The following is a 24,398-nucleotide window of genomic DNA, read 5'->3' as shown; positions in this document are numbered from 1 at the left end:
AGCAGGCCACTTGGTCACTCAGACAGGCAGGCAGACACCCAGGCACTGGGTGGTCTAGGTCTATTGATGAGAAAATTCAGGCTACCTGGATAGGTAGGCAAGTAAGGTAAGTAGGTCAGGGAAGTACCTAGGTACCAAGTAAAAACACCATCCCATGGATCTCAATTCAACACCAGCCCCTCCCCCTCCTTCATAATCACCTCCTCCGCCTTAGCCGCCACTACATCCCCTTTTCCCTCCCTCTTTCCCACCTCCCCTTCTCCCGTACTACTACCACTACCACTAATACCCCAAATCCCCTCCTCCCCACCCGCTTGCAGAACCGCCTCGTCCGCCCGCGCCACACACTCCTCCAGCACCCGCCAAAAGCGCGGGATGTCCAGCCCGCGGGGGATCCGCACCCCTTCCTCCCCCGGGGGAAGTTTGGTGGCAATGATTTGGCCGGTGCGGGTCCGGCCGGCGCGGGCGTCGTCGTAGGTTCCTTGGGTGTTGACGTGCAGGAGGAAGCGTTCTCCTTGGACTTTGTTTCCTGCTCCTCCTGCTCCTGCTGATGCTGATGCTGATAATGATGCTGATGATGATGATGCGGGTGGGGTGGTGGTGGTTGTTGTTGTTGATGTCGATGTTGGTGTTGTTGTTAATGTTGATGTCTGGGTTGGTGGTGGAATTGTGGCTGATACGGCCGGAGTGGCGGACCGCGAGTCGGGCGGAGAAAGAGGGCTGCTGCTGTAAGAGTCTGCGTCGATGAAGGGGATGTGGTGGCTTTTGAGGTGCGGTTGGAGGGTGTTGAGGGGGTGGTTCGGGTCGTCGAGGACGGCCAGGACCGCGGCGACGGCGAGAGGGTCGTGCAAAGGCGGACCGGCGGTGATGCCGAAGACGTCGCTTTTGATGGAGACGGAGAGTGTTAGCGGGTAGTTGGGAATGTATATACCTGCCTGCCAGGCTGATATACCAGGGAGGAGGTTGCGGTAGGTAAGGGAGTAGGTGAGTAGGAAAACGTACCTGTACGTCTTTGCAAAAAACATGAGCAACTCCACCAACATCCTCCTCAACTTTGTCGGCTCTCTCTTCTCCCCCTCTTTCTTCGGCCCGTACAACAACAGCTCCCTCACCTCCTCCGTCGTCAAGACCAAATGACTCACATCCAGCGGAATCAGTGTCGTCTTCTTGGCCAGCTCCCTGTTCCCAAAAATCGCCGCCGCCGCCTCCGGGTCCGCCAACACGTTAAACTCGGCCCACGGCGTCCAGTTCCCCACGCGCGGCACCCCGTCCACCACGCCCAGCACCGCAGGGGTAAACCCGCCGCCGATCGCGCCGCCCATCAAACTCAGCCCCTTGACGTGCCCGATCAGGTGCGGATACTTGAGAAACAGCGCGGCGGCGTTGGTGAAGGCGCCGGTGGCCACGACCCAGGCGGTGTTGGGCGGGCAGGCCCATAAGGCTTCGTACGCGGCGTCGATGGCGGGGGTGTTGGTGATGGGCTCGACCTGCGGTGGCGGCAGGAGCGAGGTACCGTCCAGCCCGGAGTCGCCGTGGATGTCGGTCGGGGCGTGGAGAGGTGGGCGGAACAGGGCGTGGCTGGCGCCGGTGTAGAGGGGGATGGAGCGAGCTTTGGCGATGGCGGTGAGGATGGAGGCGGCGTTGCGGGTGGTTTTGCTAAAAGGAGGTTAGAATGGGGGAATAGTAAAAGTGGGAGGGAGGACTTACTCGAGCGATGCATTGCCGAAGACGGTGGAGATGCCCAGCAGGCGAATGGCGGGGTGGTAGGCGGCGAGGAGGATGGCGAAGGTGTCCTGAGAGGTCGGGGATGTTAGTATTGGTCAGGCATGGAGAAATGACAAGTGTTGGATATAGATGGCGTTAGATGTGATATTCCCGAGGCCAGCCGGTCCGGGACGGAGGGACGGACCGGCTCGGCTCCGGCCCGCTTTTCGGCATGTGGCGCCGGCGGATGTCTCAGACTAACCACCGCTCCGGCGCCGTTCCGGAGTTGTATTGTGTATCCAACAACAGAAGATGCAGATCAAAACTTACGTCATGGCCTGGATCACAGTCCAGCCAGACCGGGATCCGATGATCTTCTTCCATGGCGAGCGGTGAGGGGAAGTCAGGAAGATAGAGATAACGGGAGTGAGGGGTAGAGGGAGGGGGAAGTTAAATGTTCACTAGGTGCCCCGAAGACGAGGTCGACAACTGCAGGGCAATAATATAGATATCGAGTCTCTAGGATATGTCTTTTCAGTTTGTGGAGTGAGAGTGAGAGTGAGAATGAGAGTAAGAGTGAGATTACGCCAGAAGAAGTGAGGTCCCTTATGTAAGATAGTAGTAGTGTCGGGTTCGCGGGTCCTTCAAGCGCCGAGAACACTCCACCCAGATCCATGGCCCTGGGCTCCTGACCAACAGTTTCCCGATTAGGCAATTGGCCGACTTTCATCCATTCCTGTTTGTTTGTTTGTTTGTCTGTTTCAACACCTATTCCTTACCTACTTACCTGGTAGGTTCGGGTGTTTTATAACACTTGCATTGTCTATTCCAGTCATCATCAAGGATAGTCGCTAGTCCTTTGACAACTCACCATCTCCATCCAGAAACCTCTTCTACCCACCTCCCCTCTGCCTCTCAATCACCTTCATAATATCCTTAAAACTATTCTTATCCCCTCCCTTCTTCTTCTTGCCCCTCTTCCTCTTCCCACCACCTCCGCCCTTACCTCCTCCTCCACCCTCATCATCCTCATCATCCCACGCCGACAACTTGACCGGCGCGTCCTCCATATCCGCCTCGTCCTCGAGCCGGCTCGACCCAAAGCCCATATCCAAATCCTCGTCGTCGCGGTTCAGCTCGCTCAGCTTGCGCTTGAGCCGCTCCTCGCGCTCCGCTGCCTTCCTCTCCTCCTCCGACTTCTCGAGCGCGCTCGCCGCCTTGGCCTTGCGCAGCGCCGCCAGGAAGTCTGGGTCGTTGAGCGACGGCGCTTTGTATTCCTCCTGAGATACCAGGCCGGACTTGGAGTCGGCAAAGTAGTTTTTGGCGGCTGGCGGTCGTGAAGCTGGTGGTGGTGGTGGCGGCATGTCTGATGATGATGATGATGTCTTGTCGTTCTGGTCGGATGGTTTTTCAGGCGATTTCTTGGGTGTCGTTTCCTTGGCCTCACCCTCCTCTGACTCCTCCGCATCAGACTTATCAGATTTGTCAGACTCCTCCTCCTCCTCCAACCCTGCGAGCGGATCGTAGTCCGACCCAACATCATCAAAAATACTAATCTCCTTGGCCTCCTCCTCTTCCTTCTGCGCCTCCATCTGCTTCCGGTACTGCTCGGGCACCTCCATACCCAACACCTTGCCCTGCGCCAGGAGCTGGCGCTCCCGTTCCCTCTCCTCCTCCTCCTGCAGCTCCTTGGGATCGAGCTTGCGCACCTTGCGCCGCTCGTGGCCGTCCTCGTCGACAATGATCATGACCTCGCGGCCCTTGCCGTCGCGCTCGAAGCGCACCCCGGGCTCCTTCTTTTCTCCAATCTTTTTGAACTTGGAGCCGAGGATGGACTCGGGCTTTTTTGGCGCTGCTGCAGCGGCCGCTGCTCTAGCGGCTTTGAGTTCGGCGAGAATTTGGTTGCGTGTTCGTTTTTGTCCGGGCTGGAGTGCTTGGAGAGACCCCGTCGTCGCGAATTGGCCCTTCTTTTGCACTTTCTCTCGCTCGATGGCTTTGACTTCTTTGGACTCCAACTGTTCGAGGATGGCATCCGGGTCTTCTTCTTCCTGGTTGGGGTTCTTATCCTCGTCGTCGTGTCCCGGCCGCGAACCGTCCTTGGGCTTCTCGTTGAACACGTCCTCGCCGCGCTTGATCCGCTCAAGCAGCTTAAAGTCGAGCCCCTTGACCAAGTGGGTGCTGGAGAGGTCGCCTCCGACGATCTCGTTGCGCAGGCGTTCGTAGGTTTCGCGGTCGATTTCCTCGTTTTTGAAAGATTCCTCCAATGCTTTGAGGCGCTGGATGCGCTCGTCGTTTTCCTCCTCTTCTCTCGTCTTTGCGCGGTCGACGTAGCCCTGGGCGAGCCTGACGCCTCGGGGGACGGAGGTGCGGAACTTCTTTTGCTGCTGCGCCTTGTCGGATTTGGCTTTTTCTTCCTGGTTTCTCTCTGCCAGTTGCTTTGCGAAGTCGACGCGGGCACCGGCGACGGAGCGCGGGGTCATGGGGATGCTAGGTTTGAGCCTTGCCCCGAGGGCGGAGGAGATGGAGGTGGTCGGCGCGGAAGAGGAGGAGGATGTTGGAGGAGAGGTGCCATTTTTGTCGGAGCTGGACTTGGCCGAGTTGGCAAGTATTAATCTTCGGAATTGTTCGTTGTTCATGGTCGAGGAGTTGGGGCGGCGGGTAGGGAGGTTGGAAGTGTTTGATGGTTTGTTTTGTTGCGACAAAGTTCAAGTCCAAGCTTAAGCTCCAACGATGGCCGAGGAAACAGCAACAACCAAGCATGACAGGGGTCCGACGACAGAGTTATCGATAAGGAATGTCCAATGCCCCAGTCAAAGTGGGTGGGTCTAAGCATGTGACCGCGCGTGCTCAGCGGGGCATGTGCGACGTCATGACGCGTTTCGCTCCTTCGGATCTCCGAATCAAACCTTAAGTACGGGTGTTTCTCATGTGAACGGGGCAGCCTGATTTGGCCACTCCGCCGCCCAAGTCAACAAATCTGTCCAGACTCAGAATGTTGACCAAACAATCATCTGCTGTGTTCTAACCATGATGATGAGGACTCGATCCCCCTTTTACCTTTTTGACCTCTTTTGTTTCCAAGACACGCCATAATGCCATGACCAGGACTCAACCACCATGGGCAGCCGTCTCGAGAAAAACTCAGCCGCGATGCTGAAACGCATCGCCGAACACCAGTTCACCGATGAGGACGGCGAAGAGTACGAGGCCAGCGAGTTTGGCGGGTTCGGCGACTACTTCCGCCGCAAGAAAGTCAAGCTCCAGAACCTCGACGCCGAGCTGCGAGCCCAAGCCGCCGACAAACCCCAGATCTTCAAGGGCGTCGTCGCCCACGTCATCGGCTACACCCAGCCCTCCCTGCAGGTCCTGCACCGCGAGCTCGTCCAGCATGGCGCCGGCTTCCTCCAGTACCTCGACGGCAAGACCGTCGCCACCCACATCATCGCCTCCGCCATGCCCCCCAAAAAGGCCGTCGACTTCTCGCGCTACCGCGTCGTCAGGCCCGCCTGGGTCATGGACTCCATCGCCGCCGGCCGTCTGCTGCCCTGGTCCAACTATCGCGTCATCGACGACGGCCCGAGGCAGAAAACGATCAAGTTTGACGACGGGAAGCTGTCCACCGAGGCCTCGCAGCAGTCGCCTACCGGATACCGCGAGCAGACCCAAAACAGCTTTTACACGGGCCAGTTCCAGAAGTCGGCAAGTCGACCTACCCCCCAAGCATCTTCCAGCCCCTTTTCGGTTCCGTCGGCTCAGAAACCTCCTCGGCCTGTGGTACCCCCAGGGTCCTCCAGCCCGTCATTCTCGGTCCCGTCCGCCCAGAAACCTCGGGCGCCGGAACCCGTCGATGATTCGGATGATATAGACACAGACATGAATGGCGACGAGGAGCCTGCTAAGCTGCCAGAGAAACCTGAACGCCATTCCTCCGATGAACATATGCCAGCCGTGCAAGACCCACCCGCACCAGCCGGCCATGGTCCTCCTGACAAACCCCCCGGGAAGCCCATGACCTCGGAGGAACACAACGCCCTGCTCCTGCAGGACCCCAAGATCCGCAAATCCTCCACCGCCAACCCCGACTTCCTCAAGCAGTACTACTCGGAAAGCCGCCTGCACCACCTGTCCACCTGGAAAGCCGAGCTGAAATCCCGCCTCATGAAGATGATGGCTGACTCCCGCAGCCGCAGCGGCGGCGCCCCCACCAACCCAACCCGCCGAAAGCCTGGCGCCCGCCGATACATCCTGCACGTCGACTTCGACAGCTTTTTTTGCGCCGTCTCGCTCCGTGACCACGCGCCCGAGTGGCGCGACAAGCCCGCCGTCGTGGCCCACAGCACCGGCAGCGGCTCCGAGATTGCGTCGTGTAATTATCCGGCCAGGAAATTTGGCGTGAAGAACGGCATGTGGATGAAGCGCGCCCTCGAGTTGTGTCCGGACCTGAAAGTGGTGCCGTACGATTTCCCTGCGTACGAGGAGGCCAGCCGCCGGTTCTATGACGCCATTCTCAACGTTGGAGGAGTGGTGCAAAGCGTGAGCATCGACGAGGCGCTGATCGACGCCACCGACGTGGTGCTCAGCGCCGTGGGGTCCCAGGGGATTGGGGTGGACGAAGGAAGCGTTTGGAGAGAGCAGGCCAAGGCGGACGAGATCGCGTCCAACCTGCGCGCCGAGATCAAGAAAACCACCGACTGCCATGTCTCGGTCGGCATCGGCGGGAACATCCTGCTCGCCAAGGTCGCCCTGCGCAAGGCCAAGCCCGCAGGCCAGCACCAGATCCGCCCGGAAGAGGTCCTGGACGTGCTCGCCGACCTCCGGGTCCAAGACCTCCCCGGCGTCGCCTACAGCATCGGCGGCCGGCTGGAGGAAATGGGCATCACCCTGGTCAAGGACCTCCGCCAGACTCCCAAGGAGCGCCTCGTCGCCGCCCTTGGGCCCAAAACGGGAGAAAAGCTGTGGGAATACGCCCGCGGCATCGACCGCGCCGAGGTCGGCGAGCAGCCCATGCGCAAGTCCGTCTCGGCCGACGTCAACTGGGGCATCCGGTTCGTCAGCCAGGACGAGGCCGAGGAGTTTGTGCGCAACCTGTGCAAGGAGCTGGAGCGCCGTCTGCTCAACGAGGGCGTCAAGGGACGGCATCTGACCATGAAGATCATGCGGCGGTCGCCCGACGCGCCCCTAGACCCGGCCAAGCACTTGGGTCATGGCAAATGCGATACGTTTACGAAGAGTGTCAGTTTCGGCGTCGCGACCAATGATGCGGAGTTGTTGGGCAAGGAAGCGGTGGCGATTTTGAGGTCGTACAAGTTCAGCCCGGGAGATCTGAGGGGGCTCGGGGTCCAGATGACCAAGTTGGAACCCATCAAGGCGTCGTCGGCCGCGCCTGAGGGGGGTCAGAGGAAGCTGACATTTGGTGGTGGTGCTGGGGTTGCGCCGAAGAGGCTTAAAACAGAGCCGATTGAGGAATCGGGCAGCGGGAAAACCGCACCACCGCCGAAGCGGACGAGGACAGAACCCAACATTGAAGACGATTTCGCCTCCACCAAATCCCACCGCCGGTCCGCCGCGCCAGAGTTCGAGGACGACCCCATCACCGTCGACCCGCTGACCCCGCGGAAACCCAAAGTCCACCCGGCCCTCGCCCTCGCCAGGGCCAACGCGGCCGACGAGAAGGCCGTTTCCCCGCTCAACATCGCCGGCACGCAGTTCATCATCCCGTCCAACCCGGACCCGGCCGTCCTGGCGGAGCTGCCGCACGACATACGTCGAAGGCTGGTTCATCCGGCTAAACGGGGGTTGGAGGCTGTTCCCTCTCCTGCTGGGGGACAGGTCAGAGCGCAAACCCCGTCTGTTCCGGCTGTTGGCCAGCAAACGGCCGCTTCGACCGCCACTGACGGAGATGAGGAGGAGGATATCCCGTCGGATGTCGACCCCGAAGTCTTTCGCGCTCTGCCGGAGGACGTCAAAGCGGAGGTCCGCGCGGCCTATGGCCACCGGAATAAAAACCATCGTCCTCCTGCTGTTGCCGCCGCTGCCCAACAACGACCGACGACGAGGTCGGAGCGCGCATCCCCCGCCAAACGCGGCGGCGGCGGCGGCGGCGGCGGCGGCGGCGGTATCAAGAACCTGTTCGACCGCGCTCGCGAACGGCAGCAACAGCACCAGCAGCAGATCACCCTCACTGCGGCTGGGATCTCGCGCTCCGAACCGCAACAACAACAACATCAACAACACCATCAGCAGCAGCAACAACAACAACAACAACAACCCCAGCGGGGCGGAGGAGAAGGAGGAGGAGGAGGAGGAGTAACCCCCGCAGACTTCCTCCTCCCCGACGAACTCGACCCCGAATTCCTCGCCGAACTGCCCGAAGACGTCCGCCGCGACGTCATCGAGGACCACAAACGCCGGATGAAACTCCGTCAAAAGCAACAACAACAACGCGCCGCCGCCGCTGCCGCCGCCGCCGCCCAGAACCTCAAACCCCAACTACCTCCACAACCACCACCCAACCAACCGCGCGTCCACTTCCCCGCCAAACCTCGCCGTCTCCCCTTCCCGACCCAACCCAACCAGCCCCCACCGCCTTTGCACGAGATGAAAGAGACCCTCGCGACATGGCACGCCTCGGCCCACGCCGACGGGCCGGAGAGTGAGGACGTGGATGTGTTTGCGCGGTACTTGGCGCGGGTGGCGACGGAGGAGAGGGATTTGGAGAAGGTCAGGGGGTTGGTGAGGTGGTTGGAGTGGTTGGTCGAAGAAGGAGAGGACGGGGAAGGGAAGGAGAGGTGGACGGAGGCGGTGGGGAGGGTTAAGGAAGTGGTGGATGAGGCGGTTAAGGGGAGGGGGTTAGGGGGGTTGGTTTGGTAGGTTAGGTGCGTACATAACTAAGGTTGGGTGTGCCTACCTATGGAAGGGGAGGTAGTATATATGTGAGGGATGCTAGGTGCGGTTTGGATGGTTTCTATCCTAGGGGCGTTGGAAGAGAAAAGTGATTCAGGAGGGTGGACGAGGGAGAAGTTTGCTTGGATCATTCTCCCATGAAGCGTTGGATTCACTAACTGGCTAGAGGAGACACCTATGGAAAGAGGGTAGGCCTAGGTTGGAGGCGGTTCTGTTGTACTACATACATAGCTGGACAAGAACGGAGTACCGATACCAAGTACTTGCTCTCAAACACGATAATTGTTCAAACACGATGTTGGGGATGATATCTGATTGATGTTGGCTCTCGATCTGCAAGCTGCGTGGCGTTTTGGGGCTGACGGCAGGTCGCAGCTACAGTCCGGGGCCAAGGGAAGACGCAGCATCGGGCATGCACCGCCGTTTGAGTCGGCCGCGTAGTACAGGCTCGGGAACGGGATTTGATTGTGTTGCTTGTTCAAGAGGGCAGTAATATTCAAGTGAGGTCCAATTCCTTCTACTAAGTACTACTTACTTAGTACTCTCCGATGGAGCATCGCCCCTTTGCCCATGTCATCCATGTCACTGGCGCTGACTGAACTCCAACGACGCCAAGCCCATGTCAGCCAGAAGCGGACAGGGCCTAGAACCCTGGAACCTGTCCGCCAAGATGTCAGGATTGGGCAAGTCAGGGGTTCCAATTCCGCTGGTTTGCAGCTGGGGGTGCGGCACATCCATGGATCCCGCCCCTAATTTCAGTTCTCAGCCCTGTTGCGTTGGATCCAGCAGCAGCCAACAAACCGTGAGAGACAGCTGCGCGACAAGAAGTCGGAAAGCGCTGGTTGGGAAATTTGATAAACTCCGTAAGGCTAGGTGGGCTGGACTGGGACTGGACTGGGACTGGACTGGGACTGGACTGGGACTGGGCTGAGATAGCTAGGAGCGGGAAAAGTGAAAAATCCCCGGACACCGCAGGCAGCAGCATTTTTCTTGGGTTTATACTTATCGGTTTCTTTTTCCTTTGACATCCTTCAGTCCGTTCATCCATTCGTGAAACGTCGGGCTGGAAGTCGTCCAGATACCCTCCGATTCAACCAACGCACCCTCAAAGAAAGGAGACGCGGTGGAGTCGAGGCAATTGTTTACTTTCGCGATTCAGGAGTCAACCCACACTACACTCTCTCGAGAATCCTCAAATCAAACTCACCAAAATCAATTCCCACCAACCTCACCGTCCCATCAAGATGCGCAGCCTCCCCACCACCGCCCTCCTCCTCCTCGGAGCCGCCCTCACCACCCCAACAGCCGGCGCCGAAACCCAAGACCAACCACAGCTCACCATCTTCAACGACCCCTCCACCGGCTACGTCTACCACGGCTGCTGGAACGAGACCACCGGGATCCCCAACACCACGCAACAGCGCGCGCTGTACGGCGGCAAAGTCGAGATCAAGCCGGACGAGATGACGGTGCAGCGGTGCCTGGAGTTCTGCAGCACGGGCGCGGCCGACGCGCAGGGCGGCAGCTCGGGCAAATACAAGTACGCCGGGCTCGAGTACGCGCGCGAGTGCTGGTGCGGGACGACGCTCAACGGGCTGAGCGTGCAGCTGAAAGATGAAGACTGCGATTTGCCGTGCGAGGGGGATCAGACGCAACGGTGTGGTGGGAGTTGGAAGTTGACTGTGAGTGTTTTCCTCTGTGTTTTCTTTTCTTTTCGCTGGGGTTTTCCCGGGTGGGTTGTCTGCTGGTGGTGGTGGTGTTGACGTGACGACGACGAAGCGGAAGCTGACAATGTGGTGCAGGTCTACGTTCTCAACTCGGCTGGGAGAGCTTCGCCATGGAGCCTGGCTGGGTTGGTTGCGATCGGGGCGGCCATGTCGTTGGCTATGATGTGAGTTGACATGGTCACGCGTCGTGGTGTGGAAGGGAGGAGATGTTGCTTAATGTCGGGATATAATATGAAGGAATGGACTCGGTTATTCGGATTGACGAGCTGGATTGACTCACCAAGAGCGTCACGGCGAGATTTGGAAGTTTTTTATATTCACGATTGCCCGGTTGAAAACTATACCCTTGGATAGGTTTTGTTGCTACCTAGTCTTCACTTCATGTCTTGAATGGCACAGAGATGGATGATCTGATCTGAGAAATCTGAACCTCATCAACTCTATCCAGGAATATTTGATCCCAGAGAAAAAAAGGATGGACTTTCAACTTGTTATCCCATCAGGTATCATGCCAAAGACCAATGGTAAGTTATCATGCCAAATACCAAAAATGTTCGTAAGCCAAACACCCTCAACGACGAAAGAAAACGATCCATCCAACCCAAGCCACAAAAAGCTCACCAGCTCCAACCCCGCCCATCCCCCTCACGCGGGTGACCGTCCTAGGACTTTCACGGCTTGAGATGGGGCAAGGCCTTCATCGCTGGCTACGAAAACCCACCCATTTAAGGGGATTTTACTAGTGTCGGTCGGTTCAGGGTCCTAGGTTCGGGGAGGGGACCCCCCACTACAGGGGGGAGTCATGTTCATCATTCATATCATCCCATGGTCTCGTTGACCATGGATCGTCTCGTCGGTCGGTCGGCATCGGTGTCGGGTCGGGGCGGGTCGGGTCGGGGCGGGTGTCTCCGGCCGGAGTGGGGAGTGGGGCCGGAGTCGGATCGGGGTCGGATCGGTGTTTGGAGCTGGCAGGGAGGGAGGGTTCGGGGTCGGGTCGGGGGAAAGGCCGATTCTTTTTTTGGCACTTGCCCATTCTCGGATTCGAACTCGGGACCTCCGGACCAGAGACCCGGAGGTGTTCTCTGTGCCGTCGCACTCGACCGCTGCGCTTGCTCGCGGGGCCCCCCCCCAACTTTGGGGGGGGGCGATGAGGTCCTGGGAGACGGGGGGATATGTACCCGGGTGCGGTACCCTGGGGTTGGGTTGGTTGGGCCTTCGCCGCCGTTGTTGTTGTTGTTGTCGTGGTGATGTCCACACCGACCGACTGTGATGGCCATCCTCCAGGAAGGTCTGGCTGCTTCGATGATTCTCTCCCTCCGTCGTTTCTTCCCTTCTGATGCTTTGGTAATGATAATTCTGCTGCCGTTGTTGCTCTTCCTTGTGGCGTCCATGCTGATGGTCGATACGGGGGGTGGCTTCGCTCTCCTTCCTGCTCGTCCTGACCTGACGCTGACTCGGCTGAGGTCTGTCTCATCGATGGTCAACTGCCACTGACGGCTTGGGGGTCCAAGATGGAACTGTCGAAACAACCTGGAAGGAAGCTCGAGATGTCCATATCCCGACTTGCCTCTCGGGGCTCTGGGACCACTTCCGGCTCTTGTCTCACTTACTAACGTAGACCCGTGATACTTGAATCATGTGGTGGCTGAAGCCACCACATCGACGACGCGTTTTTATAAGAATGATCTCCTCATCCACCACTCTGTATCGCATACTGTCCCTTCACCAAATCTAAATATATAGTTACACCCTCTCCGCAAGCTACACCACACACACCAACCTAACCCAAGAATAAAAGACCATCATATCCTCATATGTATCCATCTATATCCTCGTTCATAAATCTACAAATACACTAGTCCTCTTACCTTCACCCCTTCCTCAACCCCCACTTCCCCACCATCTCCATCGCCTTCTCCCCTCCCTCCGCCAACTCCTCCTCCCTCAACACCTCCGCCAAACACTTCCACGGATCCCTGCCCCCTCCCCACTTCAACAGGCTCTGCCTCAGATGCTCCCCGTTCTCCCTCTTGAGCGCCGTCCCCTCGGCCCCGCTCTTGAACACCACATCCCACACCCTCTGCGCCAGCACGCGATCAAACAAATAACTGTAATACGTGCTCCCGTAGCCAGACAGATGCCCAAAGAACCCTTGCCAGCGTGTTCCCGGCGGATCGGGCGGTGCCGACCCAAACGTGCGCTGCAACCCGTGGAAGATCTCCGTCGAGTCAAAATCCGGCCGGGCCGCGAGCCGCGAGTGCAGCGCCTGGTCGAGCATGGCGAGGATGATTTGGTGTTCCGTGTCGACGCCCTCGAACCGCCGCGCCTGCCGCACCTTTTGCGCCACCATGCGGTACGGCAGCGGTTCGTCCGTCTCGTAATGCCGCGCGAACTGACCCAGCACGCTCGCGTCCGAGGCGAAGTACTCCATCAGCGTCGACGGCAGCTCGGCCAGGTCCGTGGCGCAGCGCGTGCCCGAGACGGTCTGGAACGAGGTGCGCGCCAGGATGGAGTGGATGGCGTGGCCCATCTCGTGGAAGAGGGTTTCGACCTGGAAGAAGGACAGCAGCGCCGGCTGCTTGCCGGGCGGCGAAGGCCGCGGGAAGTCGCAGACCAGCACGATGGTGGGGAGCTGCTTGATGGAGGAGCCGTTCGGGCAGCGCGAGAAGGCCATGCCGTCCGTGGCGGCGGTTTCGGGGTTGGCAAACTGCGGCCAGGTGACATGGTCGTCGTCGGGCTGCTGCCGGGCTTGTTCCCAGGCCTCGGCCATCTCAGGCTCGAAAATCTCGCGCGAGCAGCGCAGCGTGTAGTGCGCCGGGTTGGGCGACTTGTCCTCGCGGTAGAACAGATCGCAGTACAGCACCGCGACGTGGCCCTCCGTGTCCGAGATGACGTCGAGCCGGCGCACGTCCGGGTGCCAGGTTTCGCCATCGAGGGGCTGGCGCGGGACGAGGCGGATGCCGTAGAGCGAAGTGAAGACGCGCGAGAGGCCCTGCATGACGATACCGATGGAGAAGAAGGGCGCCAAAACATCGCCGTTGCTTTGGCGACCGCCGGAAACACGGAGCGGCTGCCGGATCACGTCCGAGTAGTAGTCCTTGTCCCAGGGATCGAGGCGCGATGCGTTGGGGAAGACCTTGCGTTTCTCCAAAAGCAGCTCTGCCACTTCCTGCTGGGCGCGCGGTCGGTTATTCTCGGCCAGGGCGCGCAGGAAGCGCTCGACTGCCTCCGGGCTGCGCGCCATCATGCGGTCGCGAAGAGCCAGATGGCCGTAGCTCTCGAAACCCGAGAGCGTGGCCAGCTCATACCGGAGGCGCATCAGGTACTCTAGGATCTCGACGGACTGTCTTGAGGCGGTACGCGTCGCATAGAAAATGGCCTTGCGCGTTTCCGGGTCGTGGACGGTGCGAAGAGCCAGCGCGGCCTCTCCGCTCAGTGTGGGCAGGTGCACTTTCCCATTGCGAGTGAGAGCGCGGGCCTGGAGGGGGTCCATGCCGTGCATGTCGCTGCTAGGGAGGATTAATTTGTCCTGCTCCGGCTCGACAGATTGCGCAAAGACGCTGCCGACGTTGCTGATCTCGGACGACAGCTCGACGAAGCGGTCCCGGTACTTTTGGGGAAGGTTGACGGCGGACTTTGTGAAGTCGAGATGTAGCACCTCGGCCACGGTCTTTTCTTCCTCAGACCAGGCCGCCGTGACCTCGGGGTTGTTCATGGCGGCAGCCAGCTGGTCATGCAACCCTGTCATGGTGTTGAGCTCGTTCATGTACTGGTAGACCATCTCCCAGGCGCTATTGGCACAGCGCTGCGTGTAGCGGTCGGGATGCGCGATGCGCACGAAATCGGCCATGTCGAGCACGCGGCAGAGGATATCGCTCAAGCGGTCGAGGTTGCGGACGATGGCACGGTACTCGTCGACGGTGGATGCGGCGAGCACCCGCTCAACGATGGCCCTGGCTTTTTGGAGGCTGACATTGGCAAAGGTGTAAAAGCCCTTGGCGTCTTTCAAATAGGAATTGCGGAAGAGGCCGACTCGGGGCCCATTCGAGACTCGCGAGAACTCTGCCCAGAAGTCGGGCTGGTCGAAGATGGCGCGGAGAGAGGCGTCGTCATGGCGCACGAGCGGGGCGTGGCTCGCCGGAGTGATGGGTTGAACTTTGACCCACGGGGCGATGGGGCGCGAAGTCGCAAAGGAGCGGCGTTGCTGGCGGTAGTCATGGGGGAGGCGGAGGCGGCGACATGTTGAGCAGATCCATCTCTGCCCTTGGGGCCATTGCGACAGGCGCGCGGCGGCCTTTATCATGGCGGGTACTGGCAGCCCCCCGGGAGGGGAGGGCGTCGACCTGAGTATGGGTGATGCGGGCCGACTACCGCGGGATTGGGGCCGAGGGAGAGGGAGAGGCGGACATCAACATAGGTTCCCGGCCGGTAATCCAATGCGGGCAGATAAATGATGGATGGCGGCGGGGAAGACGGGGAATTGCCGAATGACAATTGCCAGCCACTCTAGACTGTTGGAGTCACCGGATATGGCCCTCGATGTTGGTTCCCGGGTGGTCCGAATGGCCGTGTCTTCCCCGGGTAGGGTAGATGACGGGGGAAGACGGTTGTTGTTTTGTCAAAAGAAGTGATGATGTTTTGGCGGGGGATGGTATTTCTTCTGTCAAGTGAAGGTTGAAGTGAGTTCCCCCTCTGAAAATCGAGGACCCACCTGCAAAAAATGGCCGGGGACCCAGGAACATGGCGGGACTCGCCTCTTCTCATTGGTTCATTTAGGCAGTCAAGACCCACTTCAGACCCCAACCCTGGATCGGCCCAAGCCAGAGCTTCCCGGAAACAGCCGCAGTCAAAGAAAGCAAACCAATCCCGTCCCGTTCCAACCGTCACCTCCCAACTTCCGACCTTCTCTCAACCCACCCACCACCCACTACACCCCTCCCTCCGGTTCGCCGTCCACCGGCCGCCGCATTCTCAAGATCTTGCGAGAGGCATTTCAATTGGGGTGAACAATGGCTGCCAGAGTGCTGCTGCAGCGGGTAAGTCTTCTTGACGCAAACTAAAAAACCATGTGACACTCGGCGTGAAAAGTGCCGCGATGTCTTTAACGACCCTTTCTCGACCTCGGAACCGAAAGACTAACATATCGTTTCCCACCACAGCGCGCTGCGCCATTGACGGCCGCCCTGCTGGTAGGCTCCGTCGCCTTCTACCCGCGGACCGCCCTGGCCGAAGCTCCTAGTAGTGACCGTCAGCTCGTACGTCACTTGTCAATCTCCCTCCGTCATACCACCCCACTGACCAACTCTCCCTCCACCCATCTAGGCCCGCAAACCCATCTACGACGACGACTTGACCGCCATCCCACCCTCCAAACCCGCTCCCTCCACCCCCTCGTCCTCAGAACCCGAAACCGAAACCCCCTCCCTCCTCCCACCACCATCCTCCCCCCCTTCCTCTGAACCCCTCCCCCCTTCCACCCGCGCCCCGACCCCGACCGACCGTCTCGCCGCGCAAATCCGCCGCGCGCGCCTCTTCGCCTACTCGCAGGCCTGCGTCGCCGAAGACGCCGTCAATGACGTCATGTCGCGGGCCTTCGCGCTCGAGCAATCCTTCACCTCGACGCTCGCCTCGCTCGCCCCGCCGCGCGAGAGCGGCGAGCGCCTGATGCCCGGGCTGGTCTACGTCCTGGTGGCGGGCATGGCCGGCAGCATCGTGGCGCGGCGGCGCGGCATCGTCCTCCGCGCGCTGACGCCGCTGGCGTTTGGCTACGGCGCCGCCTGGACCGTGGTGCCCATCACCATGGGCAACGTGGCGGCGCTGGCGTGGGAGTATGAGAAGCGGGTTCCCGCCGTCGCCGAGACACATATCAAGGTCAGGGAGGGGGTGGTGCATGCCGTCGAGATGGCGAGGTTGCATGCCGATTTGGCGCAGCAAAAGGTGCATGACGGGGTGAGGAGCGTGAGGGAGGCCGTGGAGGAGTGGGTTAGGCAGGGGAAATGAATGTCAGGCGATAGAGTAAAAAGATAGAGAGGAGTTGGGATGATGGGAAAAGAGGGGTGAAGTGTAACAAAATATTTACCACCAAAAAGAGCAGAGAGAGAGAGAGACAGATCGGGAAGAGGCATCCATCTATCTGCCGGTCTGCTTGTATCATAGTAGAGGTTCCCATCGCATAGACAAAAGTCCACCTTGTGTCGCGAAACATTGTGTTTGTCTAAAGGATTTTTAATGTCCGTCTATACTAATAATTTCCCAACTCCAGCCGTGTTCCTAGCATCCCAAAAGACATTACTTGTACATACATATCCAAACCCCTCTATCCTCTAACCCAACCCACCCCAATAGTTCCGATGTATTAAAGCCTCTCCTCCCCCGCCTCGCCTAGCTTCTGATAAAACTTCAACGCCTTCTCATACGTCCACATGGTCACCGCGCTCGACGGCGCCGCCTTGACCAAGCTGACCGTCAACCCCCTATACAAACCCCTGATCCCCTCGTTCCTCAAAATCGTCCTCACCGTTCTCACCATCCCCCCACCATACTCGGGAATATTCTTGTGCACATACCTTCCCCTGGTCGGCCCTTGCACCTGGATCCGTTTCCTTACCAAGTCGAGCGGGAATGTCCCCGTCTTGGCCGCCACGCTGGCGATGGTCCCGGCGACGGCGGTACCGGAGCTAAACGGCAAAGCCCAGTGGTCGGAGAGGATGGGGCGTAGCGTTTCGTACGCGGCAAAGAAGAAGCCCATGTACGGGATTATTTGGGCTAGTCCGGGGCCCAGGCCGCGGAAAAACCCGCGCGGCCCTTCGTCGCGCGCGATCTGCCGGATCGCGAACACCAGGCTCGTGTAGACGCGGTCGTTGCCCTGCGCGGCGAAGCGCGTGCGTAGCAGGTCGAGCGGGTAGGTGGCGGCCGTGGCGGCGGCGCCGCCGGCGGCGCCGGCGATGAAGGACTCCGCGGCGGGGCGGAGGAGGGGGTGTTTGGATTCTTGCTTGTTGGGGTTGGACGGGTCGCTGCCGAGAAGAGTGTGCAGGAGGAGGGTGGTGGAGCGGTAGGTGGTGAATTGCACGGCGCCGTAGCAGATGTAGAGCAGCTCGGCGGGGACGTTGCCTTTCCAGAGCGCGGTGAGGCCTTCTTGGCGGACGATCTGGCGCATGGTCGGGAGGGTGCCTTTGTAGATGGGCCCGCCGTGGAGGTTGCGGGTTGAGAGGGGGTCGGAGAGGGAGTGGGTTTGGAGTTGGAGGCGGATCTTGACGACGTCGAGGGGCGCGATGACGAAGCTGTTTTCCTCGGAGAGAGGGGTGGTTTAGAATGGATTCTTTTCATTGATGTCGGAGAGGTGGCAGTGGTGGTGGTCGAGTGCGTACCGAGCAATCAGCCCGGCCGTGGCGCCGGCGGCCGTGGTCTGGAGACGAGAACCCTCATCTTTGAGATGGTCCTTCTGGCTAGTAGACATTCATACAGCGCCGAGTGGTGGCGGCGTCGTCCGAGAGGCCACAGTGGGCAATGGAAGTTGTGTTGGGAGAGCAATTGAATGCTCGGGGCGATGTCGAGAGGTGGTCAAGTCGGTGATGGAACTTGCCGATGTTTTTTGATGATGGCTTCAGTTGACGAGAAGGGGTGACGACATTGATGTGCAGGGGTCCCACTTGACTGCATTTTTCGCGCGTCGAGGCGTGTTGGCCGCGACAAGGATGCCAAGTGCCAAGAAAACCAATAGCCAATCATGGCCAACGTGGCGCTTCAGCCTTGGGCCTTGAAGAGGTGCGACAAGATCTTGTGATCAAGTCCCCGGCAGCTTCCTTGTCCAGCAAACCAACTTTGTCCACTTGGCCACCACAACAGACTCAGAGAGAAACCACGACACGAAGCACCTCAGCTTCCCTCCCGTCGTTTCGTTCCGGGATTATTGCTGCTTTCTTCCTGCCTTCCCCGTCATGGCTTCCCCGAGGTTACCTCCGGCAATCAGGGCCGAAACAGGCACGTTGCCTTCTCTTGTCTTCTCTTGCCTTTCCCATCCCATGCTCTCTCGTCAGCCTCGCTGTGATTGGTTCCCTCCGCCCGAAAGGCAGAGCTAACCCAACGGCAGGCCGAGCTTCCATTGGCTGCTCCACTGCGTGGGACCGCATGAGGATCCACGGGCGGGTCTGCGGCAGTGCGGAAGGAGGCAGCAACCACTCACGGGCGCGGCGAACTTGCATCACAGCGAGCTTTCCTCTAAAGATGATATGCCTTTTCTGTCAATTCGTGGCGGGGTCGGAGACAAGGTGGACTCGGAAAGAACGCTGAGATGATGGAGAACGGGAATTTCCTGTGACACTCCAGGTTCCCCACGGGGTCAAATCTAGCCCCATCACCTTGCAAGAATCAAAACCTCCAGCATTTCCTCTTGACCCTGTTTTTGTCTGTTCCATGTGTTTCAGCGAGTCCAGGCCTCCCAGACTGAGACACATACTTAGTAGGCAAGGTATACTTCTGCCCTGTCCGAGTGACGACACTCGGTTGTCCCATGTGATCGACCTGACTCCCAGCTGAAGGCCCGCCACCTGCTTCACACCAAGTTACCTACTTCGATCTCGATCTTCTTGTACAAGCTGGGAACTGCGAGAACCTGATTATTCACCCTCCTTCTCTCATCACCATCTTGACAATCATCATCTTTCTCCTCTCATCTTGCATCGTCTTCACTGCGGCGACCAAGACAATAAATACCCAACCATACTACCATCTGTTGCATTTCCAACCTCATAGCTCAGCTCATCTCAACTCAGCGCAATGGCTGCCACCATGGAACCGCTCATTCCTCCTCCGGACATCAGATCCGCCGTGACGCCGGTGCTTTCATGCCTGCCTGGCGCCGCCGTCTCGACGGAGCCTCCGCTGTCCGTCCTGCCCGCCCTCTCGCCAATCCTCCGCCAGCGCGCCCAACTCCTCTCATCAGCCAGCATGGAACCCTGGATCCGCCTGCTCAGCTACGACCCGGCCAAGGTGCCCCAACTCACTGATCTCGCCCGGAGCGGCCACCTCGACCCTCACCCTTCGTCGGGAGAGATCGAGCTGGACTGGGATCGCGGCGTGCGCATCACCTACAAGCGCATCGACGAGGAGACCCTGCAGGGCATGGTCTCCATCAAGGAGTACGGCCTCTTCTTCCGCCTTGTGTGGTGCGTCAACGACCCGGACGGCGGCAACGGCTGGCGCGTCGGCGAGGTCGGCGTCTCTGATTCCGTCGCTTTCACCAACTTCGGGGGGTTCGCGAGCATCGCCGAGGCCGAAACCGCCTTCCAAACCGCTCGGGCAAACCCCACCAAACCTTCTACCCTGGCGGCAAACCGGTCTCAACCCTGGAACCACACAACCCACGAGGACGAGGACGATGATGATGATGATGACTACTGGGCGCGCTACGACGCCACGCCGTCACGAACGCCGGCAGTGAACCGCTCACCAGCCCCCTACCCAGGCGGCGCCGCTGCACAAACATCTGCAGCCCGGCCCGCTGCTACTAATGGCACTGCCGCCTCCATCCCTCCCGCCACCAGCGTCAGCCCCACCACCGCCGCCGAAGAGGACGCCTACTTTGCCCAGTACGACTCGGTCCAGCCCGCCATGGACAACCACGACCCGGACGAGGAGGCCCACATCCACTCCCACGCCCCGGACCTCCTCGAAAACCGTCCCCTCCAACCCGCCAACCCCGCCAACTTCCTCACCACCACCACCACCACCACCTCCTCCTCAAAGAAGGAACCCGACCCCCGCATCCCCCACCACAACCCCGACCTCCACCACCCCATCCCCACCCGCTCCTCCTCCTCGGGCTCGCGCGGCAGCCGCAGCCAAAGCCAGAGCCAAGGCCAAGATGACGGCTCCGGCGGCATCGGCGAGGAGTCGGAGTCATGGGTGCTGGCGACCAACCCGGAGTCGGCGCGGCGCGGGTCGTCCGGGTCCTCGGCGGCGTCCGAGACGGTGGCCAAGCTTGAGTCGGCGGCCGAGCGTGCCGAGAGGAGCCAGCAGGCCGAGTTTGGCGTGAGGCAGCACGTGGCGAGGAGCATTCGGAGCTTGTTTTTGCTGGCGCGGGCGTCAGGGATTGAGCGGGAGGAGTTTGAAAAGTTGGTCAAAGGGGAGTTGGATGTGTTGGGGATGGTGGAAGGGGAGATTTGAGAGGGGGGGGTTAGTGACGTCATTTTTTTCTGAAAAGTAGGACGAAAGGTATTTGAGGGTGTGGATTTGATATCATAGGATCTTGGGTCGGTATGGACGGTGGCACAAGGCCCAGAGGGTATTTCTTTCTGTGGTCATTGGTGTGTAAAACAGATTGCATGTGGGTTGGCTGGTTGGTGTTTTTGTCGGGCGGCGTTGGGGTTTTGTCATCTATGTCTGGTAACCGGATCATTTTTTGTTGGTGTTCTAGGTCAGCTCGGGACATTTCCATCGATATTCTCTGGTCTATTATAGGTAGCATATTCCCACAAAAATCAGGACTTGTACATATGTATGTCATGTGGTATGTGTCTCTTGAGCTTCCCTTCAGTTATCTTCTCGGGGCGGTACCACTGCCAACCACACAAACCTGCCTTCTGTGGTAGGTCGGTAAGACTACTCGCCTGCGAGAACGAGAGAGTACTTGAATGCCAGAGATTGACCGAGGTCGCCACCACACCTCCTCACACTTGGAAGCATGAACAGAGCAGGCAAAAAGGCTCGCATGGAATTGGAATGATGAAATTATGGCTCAGCCATGGGTAGATAGATATGCTAGTAGAAGTGTAGAGTAAATAAAACAAGACAGGCTCGAAGAGACAAGACATTCTATGATATGATAGTGGTAGCAGCTAATGCCGGGTATATCCAATCCCACCCAACCTCTCTCCTGTAAGTCAGTATAATCCCGGCTGATGATGATCATGGTTGATCGTGATAGTAGTCAGAATGCAACAACAAAAGAAACAATAACGAGAGTAATGAATCCCTCAAGATCTCGCTGCAAGCAGCTGGTATACCCTTCCCAACCCCCAAACGCCCTATCCCAACCCCCTAGATATACACTTAGCAATCAATCAAACTCAACGACAAACACAATGAGAGAAGAAAAAAAATGACAATCTCCCATGAGCACCAACCAACGCCCGAAACCATGCAATAGGTAATTACTATATCCCAATCCCCGCGGACCACGACCATCACCGATTACACCCCGTCCATTACACCAACCTCCTCGGCATCGGCGGCTGCGGCGGCACGTTGTTCATCCTCCCGGGGCTGTTACCGTTATTGCCATACCCGTCAAGGTATGACTCCCCCCTGGCCAACCCGCCCAGGTCCGCCCTGTCGAGCATCTGCGTGAAGGTGGTGGTGGTCGAGTACCGGCTCGTGTACTTCCCTCCTCCCCTTCCGCTTCCTGGGCTGCTACTGGTTGTGCTGACGGGAGACGGTGGGGTGTTAGGCCGCCCCCGCCGCTGGTGGTTGTGGTGACCAGGATCGGGCGTGAGGTTGCTCGGGTCCGCGAAGACGTTGATGCTCACGGAGCTGGGTTCGCGGTAGTAGTCGTTATTAGCTGATGATGATGTGGTGGTGCCGGAGGGGAAGGGGGTTTGTGGCGAGGGCGAGTCGGCTCCAGGTCTGGTTCCGGTTCTGGTTCGGGAGTCGGGGCTGGGGGTGTAGGGACGGTATTGTTGTCCCTGCTGCTGCTGTTGCCGGTTGGTGGTGGACATCATCTGCGCCGCGATCGGCAGCGACACGGCACCACCAACGCCAAGTCCGTTTTTTTCAGTCGAAATATCGCTCACCGAATCGCGATCCTGTTTTTGAGCGGGGGACCCGCGGGCGAAATCGCTGCGGAAGGTCGAGTTTTCTGCCACGATGGGATTGCTGATCAGGTTGCCGAAGGAGGAGGTTGAGCGGGAGAATTTGGGTCCCTTGGGACTGCCGTCGTGCTTTTTGCCGCCGAGGAAGGCGGGGAGCTTGGATTTCTTTTTGAGGATGAAATAAATGCCTGCGATTGTGGCTAGGAGGATGGCGAGCCCGGCGATGACGCCGCCTGCGATGACGCCGGCGGGGGAGGGGTTGTTGGAGGCTTCTTCGGACGCAGCGTCATTGCCGTCGTTGGAGTTGGCTGGTTCGTTGTTGTTGTTGCTGCTGTTGTCGTCCTCACCGTCCTCGTTCTCCTCTGAACCATCAGACAGGCCAGGAGCGTTGGTAGGTACCGGGGATGAGGACGAGCTGGACGTTGCCGTGGGCTGCTCAACACGGTTGGTGGAGGTGGAGGTTGGCTTTGCCGTCTGGATGGGGACGGCGTTTTGGTCCTTGTCCTTGACGCACTCGTCGTCGAGGCACGAGTAGCCGAACGGGCAGCATTGGCCGGCGCAGCGCTTCATGGTGCCGCCCAGAGCGGTGGTCTTGATGACGGCTTCTGGGTTCCTCTCACCATCTTGGAGAGAGATGTCGCATGGCACGGGCTGGATGATTTCGCAGGTCCCCTTGGGACAGCAGAGGAGGGTAGTGTTTCCAGCTAGGGAGATGCAGGTCTGGCCGGCCGGACAGCAAAAGTAGTCCGGGAAGCCATCGTTTTGACACCGGTTGAAGGTGGCGGCGCATGTTGACTGCCGGGTGAATAGGTTATGGAGAGGGATGGCGGAGGTGGCGGCGTGGGCGGCGAGGAGGGATGCCGCCCATAGTGAGAGTTGGTATTTCGGCATCCTGGGCAGGACTTGGATTGGTGAGGTGGGAGCTGTGAAGGCCGACTTGATGCCTCGATGAGAGGCACCAGGTTGCCCAACTATGGTGTATCGTCCAGGTTGGCTTGGTGAGAAGAATGAAGAGTTCCTTTAGGAGTCGGCTTGGATCGATCAGCGGCAACCGGATATCACATCGACTTCAGAAGGCGGCTCATTCACACAACATGATGTTGAAAATGGGCCGGAGGTTGAGAATGTGCCAAGTCTAGGTAGTCTGACGGTTGGAGATTTAGATCGAGTAATGCATGAACTGGGAACAAAGAACAAGAGAGGACCCAGACACGGCAGGGTGGCAACAGACGGAGGTATATCGGAGCGGCTTGAGCTATGGCCTGGCTCTCACGATGCGGTCTATGACGCAGTATTGCCTAGGTACGGGGGCTAGCCCCTCCACAAGGGAGGAAAGAAACAAGTGGAAGGGAGGCCCGGAGGAGTGGTCCCAGGAACTGACAACTCAGAGCAAATGCCGACAGATCGACTGGAAACTAGCTGGCCGCGGACCCTGCCGATGAGAGCGAGGTCATGCCAAAAGTGGCCCTACAGAGTATGGGGGAGAGTGGATGAGTGGCCAGCCTGCCATCTTGATGGACCATATTGGATGGCCAGCGGATCTGGGGAAGAGGCCGCGGACTGGAATGTGTGGGATAGCTAAACGAGGTGAGGCGGTGCATCCACATCTACAGTACGGTCGTCTGAGGGGACAGAGTCATCTCGACGACGACAGGTTGAGCGAAGCGCCCAAGCAAACTCTGACGTGCAAGAGTGGATGCGATGCAGGGCGATTGGAGAATGACGACTGCCAAAAACGTTGGGCTTTAGGCGGCGTCTGGATGACAGGCGCTCTGGGCTGCGGCGGCCGTTGTGGTTGGCCGGCGCCTCCTGTGGCTGCTATTTTGGGTGCCGGCGGTTGGCTGAGAGGCGTTGAAACAAAACAGCCCCACACTTTAATCCCGGTGGGTCCTATCCAGGTTGATCAGGAACGCCAGGCACGTGCTTCGGGACCCACCTTGTTCCTGTTCCTGGCAGCAACTGGCAGCGAACTTCAGGCACCGCCCGCTTCTTACCGACAGGAAAGCGCTTTGTGTCTGACAACACCACGTGAACATCCAACTCTCTTCGACACTTGCCGCCCTCTGACCCTCATGTCCGCCTCAATGGCCCACTCTGTCCACAGTACACTTGGACAGCTGTATCCTGAAGGCCTCCAATGGATGACCTCCCCCGGAAGACACGTAACCCGCGTGGCTTGGATGAGAGAACGTCAGTTCTGCAGGCCTTGCAAATGGGTTTTGCCGGGAATGACACCGACACCGACCCCGACCCAACG

At 59.1% G+C, this 24,398-nt stretch overlaps 12 protein-coding genes across 12 annotated transcripts; 5 read left to right on the top strand and 7 right to left on the bottom strand.

Moving 5' to 3' along the window:
* Positions 1–161: 161 nt before the first annotated feature.
* VTJ04DRAFT_3696 (uncharacterized protein) lies at positions 162–2,088 on the bottom strand (the record flags this gene model as incomplete). The annotated part of the gene is made up of 4 exons (XM_069361624.1): positions 162–882; positions 1,003–1,656; positions 1,708–1,793; positions 2,035–2,088. 4 exons carry the CDS (start codon positions 2,086–2,088, stop codon positions 162–164), a joined length of 1,515 nt encoding a protein of 504 aa, XP_069222217.1.
* A 509-nt stretch (positions 2,089–2,597) lies between these two features.
* Positions 2,598–4,340, bottom strand: VTJ04DRAFT_3695 (uncharacterized protein; the record flags this gene model as incomplete). Its single annotated transcript, XM_069361623.1, has 1 exon — positions 2,598–4,340. The coding sequence occupies one exon, from the start codon at positions 4,338–4,340 to the stop codon at positions 2,598–2,600; it is 1,743 nt and encodes a 580-aa protein (XP_069222216.1).
* Positions 4,341–4,821: 481 nt separating this feature from the next.
* On the top strand, positions 4,822–8,574 carry VTJ04DRAFT_3694 (uncharacterized protein; the record flags this gene model as incomplete). The annotated part of the gene is made up of 1 exon (XM_069361622.1): positions 4,822–8,574. One exon carries the CDS (start codon positions 4,822–4,824, stop codon positions 8,572–8,574), a length of 3,753 nt encoding a protein of 1,250 aa, XP_069222215.1.
* A 1,277-nt stretch (positions 8,575–9,851) lies between these two features.
* Positions 9,852–10,502, top strand: VTJ04DRAFT_3693 (uncharacterized protein; the record flags this gene model as incomplete). The annotated part of the gene is made up of 2 exons (XM_069361621.1): positions 9,852–10,289; positions 10,410–10,502. The coding sequence occupies 2 exons, from the start codon at positions 9,852–9,854 to the stop codon at positions 10,500–10,502; spliced, it is 531 nt and encodes a 176-aa protein (XP_069222214.1).
* Positions 10,503–11,121: 619 nt separating this feature from the next.
* VTJ04DRAFT_3692 (uncharacterized protein) lies at positions 11,122–11,725 on the bottom strand (the record flags this gene model as incomplete). The annotated part of the gene is made up of 2 exons (XM_069361620.1): positions 11,122–11,299; positions 11,364–11,725. The coding sequence occupies 2 exons, from the start codon at positions 11,723–11,725 to the stop codon at positions 11,122–11,124; spliced, it is 540 nt and encodes a 179-aa protein (XP_069222213.1).
* A 479-nt stretch (positions 11,726–12,204) lies between these two features.
* On the bottom strand, positions 12,205–14,637 carry VTJ04DRAFT_3691 (uncharacterized protein; the record flags this gene model as incomplete). Its single annotated transcript, XM_069361619.1, has 1 exon — positions 12,205–14,637. The coding sequence occupies one exon, from the start codon at positions 14,635–14,637 to the stop codon at positions 12,205–12,207; it is 2,433 nt and encodes an 810-aa protein (XP_069222212.1).
* Positions 14,638–15,343: 706 nt separating this feature from the next.
* VTJ04DRAFT_3690 (uncharacterized protein) lies at positions 15,344–16,334 on the top strand (the record flags this gene model as incomplete). Its single annotated transcript, XM_069361618.1, has 3 exons — positions 15,344–15,370; positions 15,494–15,589; positions 15,657–16,334. 3 exons carry the CDS (start codon positions 15,344–15,346, stop codon positions 16,332–16,334), a joined length of 801 nt encoding a protein of 266 aa, XP_069222211.1.
* A 355-nt stretch (positions 16,335–16,689) lies between these two features.
* Positions 16,690–17,790, bottom strand: VTJ04DRAFT_3689 (uncharacterized protein; the record flags this gene model as incomplete). The annotated part of the gene is made up of 2 exons (XM_069361616.1): positions 16,690–17,614; positions 17,702–17,790. The coding sequence occupies 2 exons, from the start codon at positions 17,788–17,790 to the stop codon at positions 16,690–16,692; spliced, it is 1,014 nt and encodes a 337-aa protein (XP_069222210.1).
* Positions 17,791–19,109: 1,319 nt separating this feature from the next.
* On the top strand, positions 19,110–20,498 carry VTJ04DRAFT_3688 (uncharacterized protein; the record flags this gene model as incomplete). Its single annotated transcript, XM_069361615.1, has 1 exon — positions 19,110–20,498. One exon carries the CDS (start codon positions 19,110–19,112, stop codon positions 20,496–20,498), a length of 1,389 nt encoding a protein of 462 aa, XP_069222209.1.
* Positions 20,499–20,517: 19 nt separating this feature from the next.
* On the bottom strand, positions 20,518–20,730 carry VTJ04DRAFT_3687 (uncharacterized protein; the record flags this gene model as incomplete). Its single annotated transcript, XM_069361614.1, has 1 exon — positions 20,518–20,730. One exon carries the CDS (start codon positions 20,728–20,730, stop codon positions 20,518–20,520), a length of 213 nt encoding a protein of 70 aa, XP_069222208.1.
* A 505-nt stretch (positions 20,731–21,235) lies between these two features.
* VTJ04DRAFT_3686 (uncharacterized protein) lies at positions 21,236–21,436 on the top strand (the record flags this gene model as incomplete). Its single annotated transcript, XM_069361613.1, has 1 exon — positions 21,236–21,436. One exon carries the CDS (start codon positions 21,236–21,238, stop codon positions 21,434–21,436), a length of 201 nt encoding a protein of 66 aa, XP_069222207.1.
* Positions 21,437–21,538: 102 nt separating this feature from the next.
* Positions 21,539–23,032, bottom strand: VTJ04DRAFT_3685 (uncharacterized protein; the record flags this gene model as incomplete). The annotated part of the gene is made up of 1 exon (XM_069361612.1): positions 21,539–23,032. One exon carries the CDS (start codon positions 23,030–23,032, stop codon positions 21,539–21,541), a length of 1,494 nt encoding a protein of 497 aa, XP_069222206.1.
* Positions 23,033–24,398: the final 1,366 nt, after the last annotated feature.

This window comes from Mycothermus thermophilus (assembly GCF_041956435.1).
Source record: "Mycothermus thermophilus strain CBS 625.91 unplaced genomic scaffold VTJ04scaffold_2, whole genome shotgun sequence".
NCBI classification, from domain to species: domain Eukaryota; kingdom Fungi; phylum Ascomycota; class Sordariomycetes; order Sordariales; family Chaetomiaceae; genus Mycothermus; species Mycothermus thermophilus.
This window is presented reverse-complemented; position numbering and strand designations above follow the sequence as displayed.